The sequence below is a fragment of the Meleagris gallopavo genome, chromosome Z, assembly GCF_905368555.1.
Source record: "Meleagris gallopavo chromosome Z, MGAL_WU_HG_1.1, whole genome shotgun sequence".
NCBI classification, from domain to species: Eukaryota; Metazoa; Chordata; class Aves; order Galliformes; family Phasianidae; genus Meleagris; species Meleagris gallopavo.
In genome coordinates, this window is record NC_139435.1 from 47,756,281 (window position 1) to 47,763,315 (window position 7,035).

At 59.7% G+C, this 7,035-nt stretch overlaps 1 protein-coding gene across 1 annotated transcript; it reads left to right on the top strand.

Moving 5' to 3' along the window:
- The first annotated feature begins 207 nt into the window (after positions 1–207).
- Positions 208–3,278, top strand: LOC146542264 (E3 ubiquitin-protein ligase PHF7-like). Its single transcript, XM_085213228.1, has 9 exons — positions 208–259; positions 531–622; positions 710–811; positions 1,072–1,196; positions 1,389–1,551; positions 1,646–1,752; positions 1,974–2,087; positions 2,240–2,358; positions 2,524–3,278. The coding sequence occupies exons 1-9, from the start codon at positions 208–210 to the stop codon at positions 3,276–3,278; spliced, it is 1,629 nt and encodes a 542-aa protein (XP_085069354.1).
- The last annotated feature ends 3,757 nt before the right edge of the window (positions 3,279–7,035 follow it).

Here is a 7,035-nt window from a genome sequence, read left to right on the forward strand (position 1 = left end):
AGCCGCCGCCCTCCCGCATGGGTGCCGCGCCCTCAGCCCTCAGTGAGGGGGCGACCGTGATGTCACCGTGATGTCACAGTGGTGGCCATTGTGACCCGCGGGGCCGGGAGCAGAGCAAAGGCTGCCGGGCTGGGGCTGTGCTCATTGCGGCCTGGTGAGGCGCGAAGAGAGGAGGGACTCTCTTGACTCTCTTGTTTCTTGCCGTCAATGCCGATGATGTCTGAACAGAAGGAGGAGGCCCCCAACTCTGGGGAGCCAGGTGAGAGCCCCGTGTCCCTGCGTGCGGCTCCCCACTGCCGGGCAGAGAGCAGCTGGGGGTCTGCCTGCGGCTGGAAGGGGTGGAAGGGGCGGGCAGGGGCTCTCCAGCGCCGCGGGCAGGCAGGGCCCCTCTGCTCCTTGGCCAGGGGGCGAGCTTGGGCTCTGGCTGCCCGCTGGTGCTGCTGGGCCTCTGCAATGCCCTCCACCCCCTCCAGCCCTGACTCCGCCAGGTGCTCACCACTGCTCACGGTTGCTCTCTCCTTCCTCTCCAGTGTGCGTGCTGTGCCGCCGGGCACAGGTCAACCCGGACATCTGCGGGCGGACATTTGCCAACGGTGGGCTCTGTGCCCACGAATTCTGCTTGGTGAGTTCCCTCAAGGGCTAGGGCTCCTGCCAGGGACGTTCCCTTCCTTGCTGGCCTCACGAGATCCCGCTCTTTTCTCTCCTACAGTTCTTTGCCGATGGCCTTTTGGAGTGGAGATGCCCAATGGGGGGAATTTTTGGCTTCTCCATTGGTGCCGTCCAGCGCACCATCCAGCTGGCAGACCAGAAGGTGAGGACCTGAACGGAACGGGGAGCTTGGTGCCGGCAGAGGCTCGCACCAAAGTTTTGCCTGGGCTTATGGAAAGCGATCGTGGCCCTTCCAACCGGCTCCGGGACAAAGTCCCACCACAGCAGACGAGCCTCATCTGCCAGGCCGCTCCGCAGAGTGTGAGGCAGCGGTGCCCACACCCTGCGCCCTGCCTGGAGAAGTGGGGCCAGGCGCGGAGGCCCCGAGCCCACCGCTGACGGGAACCGCTCTGCTCTTTTCAGCACTGCTTTGTCTGCGGCGGGAGGGGAGCTACCATCAGCTGCGCGGAGACAGGCTGTGAGCGCAGCTTCCATCTGCCCTGCACCGAGGACGGGCAGTGCATCACCCAATACTTTGGGCAGCACAGGTAAGGGCTGTCAGCAGCAGCCAAGCTGCCGTTCCTCCCTGTCCCTCCCAGGGAGGAACCCGCAGCGACACCTCCCAGCATCCTGCCAGAGCCAGAGCCAGAGCCAGAGCCCAGGCCTGGCGCTCTTTCCTGGTCCTCTGCGCTCCTCACAGCACTTCTCACCACGCCCGTCCCTTCTGTCCTCCTGCGCAGGTCCTTCTGCTGGGAGCATCGCCCTCAGCAGGCAGCGGAGGCAGCTCCGTCGCAGAACACCATCTGCGTCATCTGCCTGGAGCCCGTGGGGGACAGCACGTCCTACCACACCATGGTGTGCCCCGTGTGCAAACAGGCCTGGTTCCACCGGGCCTGCATCAGGGTAGGAGTCCTCCCCTCGCCCCGTGGGCACGGCTGGTGCTCAGCAGCAGCCAGCCCCGCTCACGCTCATGCTCACGCTTGTGCTTCTCCTGCAGAAACACGCCCTGCACGCTGCCACCATGCGTTTCTTCTGCCCCGTCTGCGGAGGCAAAAGGCGATTCCGATCCCAAATGACCACGCTGGGGATCCAAATTCCAATCAGGTTGGTGTCCTTCTGCCCGGCTCTGCAGACGCTCAGGCACAGGTGCTGTGCCTGCCCACGAACTGCCCCGGCAGGCCCAGCCCCTTGCCATCCTGCAAGCATCGGTCTCAGCTTCACGGAGCAGCTGGGAATGAGCTCAAGGAGGATGAACGGGGGTGCCCTGGATCTGCCTCACGCCTGGGGCACCGGGGACTCATCTCATTCCCTCTCTTCTCTGGCAGGAGACCATCTTGGTGGGACGACGCAGCATACCAGTCGCTGCGAGAAAGGCACAGGCGCTGCGATGCCAGCATGTGCCTTTACCGAGGAGGCAGGGAGAGGGCAGAGGAAAAGGGGTGAGTGACCTCCGCAGTCCTCTGGGACTCTGCGTGGGATCTCAGCCTCACCATAGGCTGGGGGGAGCAAGGGCTGAGCACCAGAGCTGTGCCGGCTGCTCCCTGCCTTGGCTTCTTTTGTCCTCACAGCCACAACCTGTTTGCTTCCGCAGGCTCTGGCAGCTGCTGCTCTGCAGGTCCTGTGGCTCAGAAGGCACGCACTGGTGCTGCTCCTTCTGGGCCATGCGCGGAAACGGCTGGGAGTGCGACACCTGCGCTGGTGCGGGCACCGGTAAGAGGCAAAGAGCCGTGTGCCGCGGGACTGGGGCCAGGCAAGGCCTGGCAGCGGGTGCTCAGGGCGGCCTTGCCACGGTCTCTCTGCCCCAGGAAGGATGGCAGCCTGTCCTGCCGTGGGGATGCATGTTCATCCTGCTGACCTTCTTGTCTCTCCTTACAGCCTCCCGCCCCAACTCTGATCCTGCCAGCCCCAGCACTTCCAGCCCAATGGTACAGGGGCCATCCCACAGCTTTCCGGCGCCTGAAAACACCAGTTCTGGCCCCACCAGCCAGGCAGCAACGGGCCCATCCTGCAGCTCCCAGCTGCCCGAGCTCAGCGTGCAGCCCAGAGTGCCTGCAACAGAGCAGAGGGCAACCCACCCAAGCCCATCTGAGGAGCAGGACACCCCTCAGCAGCGCCGAGGACGTGGTGGGAGGAGACGGGCACCAGCTGCAGGTGCTGAGACCGGTGCCCAGAGCCCCAGCAGACGGGGGACCGCGCGGTCCTCCAGAACCTCCTCGGCACCTGCTCCCACACAGCGTGCCAGGCAGCGGGGGACCGGCCGCACAAGAAGCCGCTCCCCGCTGCAAGGTCGGGCCTCAGGCTCCCACAGTCAGCCCCGAAGGCGTCATGCTGGGAGCCATACAACAGCCCAAGGTGCTCCACGCAGCACCCGCACCTCGGCCACACCAGCAGCACCGAGGTCCTCGAGGGCTTCCCCTCTGCCTGCACGCACCAGACAATCCAGGCAACGAGGGCGGGCCCGCACTCGAAGCCGATCCCCAGTGGGGCGTCGCGCTTCAACTTCCCGCAGCCGGCCCCGACGAGACCGTGGCAGCCGGTCCAGGCAGCGGGGGCCAGCCCGGGCACGAAGCCGCTCCCGGGCAAACCATCAGGGAAGGCGTCCCCACAGCCAGTCCCGAAGACGGCGCTGATGCAGCCGCGTTCCATCCCTACGTGACGGCTGTGGTCCCAAGCGGCAAAGAAAATCAACCTTGAAAAGAGTCCACCTATGCTGCCTTCATCCTTCGGTGGACCAGCCCAGACACAAAGCCACTCCCGGTTCCAGCATCAGAGAAGACATCCCCACAACCAGTCCCAAAGACAGCGCGGAATCAGCCATGTCCCATCCTGGCGTCATGGTTGTGGTTCCAAGTGGCAAAAAAAATAAACCTTAAATATACTTCCCACATGTTGGCTTCAGTCTTCCCTGCTTGTCCTGTGGTGGGCAGTGTTAGGAGCTGAGACCATGGGGTTCTCTTCTCCCCAGCACCTTCCCAGATGGTTGCCGTGGAGTTATCTTTACATCTATCTGTGTCCGTGACGGGGGACAGCATGCCCGCAGGCCCAACGGCCTGGAAAAAAAGGGGCGGGGACGGGGGCGGATCGACGGTTTATAGGCCAGTTCAGCCCGTTTCTGTGACTAACGGGCACGGGGGACCCACAGACCCACATCCTGGGAAAGGGGAAACGGGAGAAGGGTAGGGAGATGGGAGATGGGCCTAAGAACAAAACGGCAGCGGCGATCTGAGGAGGAAAGTCCATTTCCTAAATATGGTATTGGAGTGCAAGATAACACAATCTAATACTTCACATAATCCTTGACTGCCGAGGTTAGCTGCCTCAGAGCCGTCCCGGACGGAATCGCAGCGACTCATTGCAGGGTACAGGGGGGTTTTGGTCAGTTCCTTTACCAGGGGAACCCCGTCATGGGCGGAATCAAACTCTCAAACCCACGTAAGGTTATAAGAGCAGATACGTTTATTTCTGCGCTGCGCCACAGGCCGGGTGCAAGGGGCATCGCTCCTCCTGGCTTGCACGCCAGAGAGTGGTGATACATTTATAAGCCAAGCCATACATATTCAACAGTATCACCCAAGACCCATTGACATATTCATTACTTTTCCGGGAATTCATTTACATACTGCCCCCTCCCCAGGGCATGCACATTAGCTTCCATTGGACGAAGGCTCAACGTCCTCCTCCCCATTCAGTGGTCGTTCCGGAATGAAGTCAGACGGCTTCCTCGCCATGTCCTTCCAACCTTTGTCCCAGTTCTTGAGCTCTTCTCCCGCCCTGCATACCTCAGCAATTTCTTATCCTGCTTATCTTCCCTTTCCATTGCTTCCTTAGGGGCCCCTTTCTACTGACTTGAGAAGGCTCCCTTTTTTAGAATATGCTTGGGTCAGCAAATAAATCCCCCGTGAGTAAGCAAAAGGTTAAACTAAACCATAGATTCCTCTAAGCACTAGACTCCCCTAAGCAATAAATTCCCCTTGAGTTAGCAAAAGGTTAAACTAAGCGATGCTATTTGTGACTTCCTTTTGAGTTAGCAAAACCAAGCGATGTTACGGACCCCTTACATCTTGTATTCTTCAGCTTACTATCTCACCTGAGCCAACAGAGCAGCCCAACAGTTCTCGTGAGAGTGGCTGATGTGGTGTCAGCATTGCCAGGGCAGTGGAACTGCGTCCACGCCCCTTGCCGTAGGAGAAGCTTATGGGAGGGCCTCAGTGCATGGCTGCCCGCCAGGTGCAGTGAGGAGAAGGCAGCACATGCGCAGCAGCCACAGCATACTGCAGCAGCAGGTGTGGTAGCTTGTGCAGGACGGCACAGAAGTACTGTCCCTCCTAGCTCCGGAGACCAGCTTACCTACTGGCAGTCTCCGAGACCACAGATTTACCACGGTCTCCACCAGGCAACGAGTGTTCCCCTCAAAGACTGTGGCGACCCAGATGGAGGCCCTGCCCAAGAATGTGGCTGTTCAGCCCTCCGGCTGCAGGGCGTGCCTGAGCCTGCTGATGCTGGGGAGGGCGGCAGGAACTCCACCTGTGTGAGGGGTGAGCAGGTGGAAGATCTGCTCAGCATGGTGGCAGAGCTCAAGGAGGAGGTGCAGAGGTTAAGGACCATCAGGGAGCGAGAGCAAGAGATTGACTGGTGGAGTAACTCCCAGGCATGCCAGAGAGGAACGCGCCAGGGAGACACCCCCCAGAAAGTGGGGGATGGACCCCATGTCCTGTCACTATCGGGCAGAGAGCGGGGTCCTGAGAGGCGGGGAGAACTGGAAGAAGACAGTCCCAGCTCGGCGTCGTGGGCGAGGCACTGTAAATATAAGGGGAGGTGAGCGGGGAGGCCCGGGAAGGGGGAGGCCTAAGACAGTGCCAAGGGAGAGGCGGTCGACTCTGAGTCTCCAGGCTGCCTCTGCTAAGACAGACAGAAGGGTTATTGTTGTTGGTGATTCCCTCCTCATGGGAACGGAAGGCCCCATATGCACACCGGACCCGACTCACAGGGAGGTGTGCCGCCTCCCTGGGACCCAGGTCCAGGACACAACTAGAAAACTCCCTGATCTGGTTCATCCCTCTGATTGCTACCCATTAGTGACAGGTCAGGCAGGCAGCCATGAAGAAGCTCACAGAAGCCTGCAAACTGCCAAAAAAGACTTCAGGGCTGTCGGGCTGTTGGTTGAGGGAGTGGGAGCACAACTGATAACTGCTTCTATCCTTTCTGGGGCGGTGAGGGACACGGAGTGTCCAGGTAACGGATAAGCGGCTGAGAGGCTGGTGCCGCCACAGGAACTTTGGGCTTTTCGACCATGGGGCGATTTACTTGCACCCGGTCTAATGGCTGCAGGCCTGTGTCATTTGTCTCTAAGAAGGAAATGGACCCTAGCCCAAGAGCTAGCGGGGCTCATTGAGGGGGCTTGCAACTAGGTAGGAAGCGGGAAGGGGATGCAGTGAGGCTCGCTAGGGTAGAGCAAGTAGTCTGGGGTTTTATACTAGCTCCGATGGGGGAAGAGAGCCAAGTGCAGCGGGACAAAGGAACACTTAGGATTGCTGTCACGCCAGGAGGCTGTGGGGAAAAACCTCCAAACTGTCCCGTAGGATGCTGTAGGATTTTCTGGGAACTCCACAGGGGAGGTAATTTTGCCGACTCCTCGTCCAAAACCTTCTCATGTCCCTCTAGGAAGCTGTGGGGGAGAACTTCAGATTTCTTTTGGAGGTTTGCGGGAGGGCCCCTCTAGAAAGGCAGTGTGCCAGAAAGCCCAACTGAAGTGCCTTTCCACCAATGCACGCAGCATGGGAAATAAGCAGGAGGAGCTGGAAGCCATGATGTGCTTGGAAAATAACGGTCTGGTTGCTATCAGGGAAACGTGGTGGGACCAATCTCACAACTGGCGTACTGTGATTCAGGGCTACAGGCTCTTCAGAAGGGATATACAGGGTGTGTTTGTGTGCGTGCGTGCGTGTGTGTGCGTGCATTGTCCTCTACGTTAGGAAGTGGACAGATTGCGAAGAGCTGTGTCTGAGTAACAGCCATGACCAGGCTGAGAGCTGTCATGGAGTTATCTCTAGATCTGTGTCTGTGACGGGGGCTGCAGGCCCCAAAAAAGGGGGGAGAGGATAAAAAATGAAGTGTTGAACGTTTACAGTCGGTCGGCCCGGCCCGGCCCCATGACTAATGAGGCAGCAGACTTGCGGGCAAGGGTAGGGAGATCGTAGATGGGTCTAACAGAGGAAAAAACCAGAGCAACAGCAACGACCTGAGGAAGAACGTTAGTTTGCTAAATCCAGTACAATCAAACACAATGAGAGTGTCCAAAGCCGACGCCTTACGCTATAGACTGCAGAGGGAACCACGTGCTTCTCTGCTGCAAAACGGAGAGAATCCACGAGAGGGAGAGAGGCCGGT

Excerpts from the sequence above, each read along its gene's own strand:
- LOC146542264 (XM_085213228.1), top strand. The coding sequence starts at position 208 with ATGCCGATGATGTCTGAACAGAAGGAGGAGGCCCCCAACTCTGGGGAG. Across the intron at positions 1,197-1,388 it reads CAATACTTTGGGCAGCACAG|GTCCTTCTGCTGGGAGCATC; the intron begins GTAAGGGCTGTC and ends CCTCCTGCGCAG. Across the intron at positions 2,088-2,239 it reads GAGAGGGCAGAGGAAAAGGG|GCTCTGGCAGCTGCTGCTCT; the intron begins GTGAGTGACCTC and ends TTGCTTCCGCAG.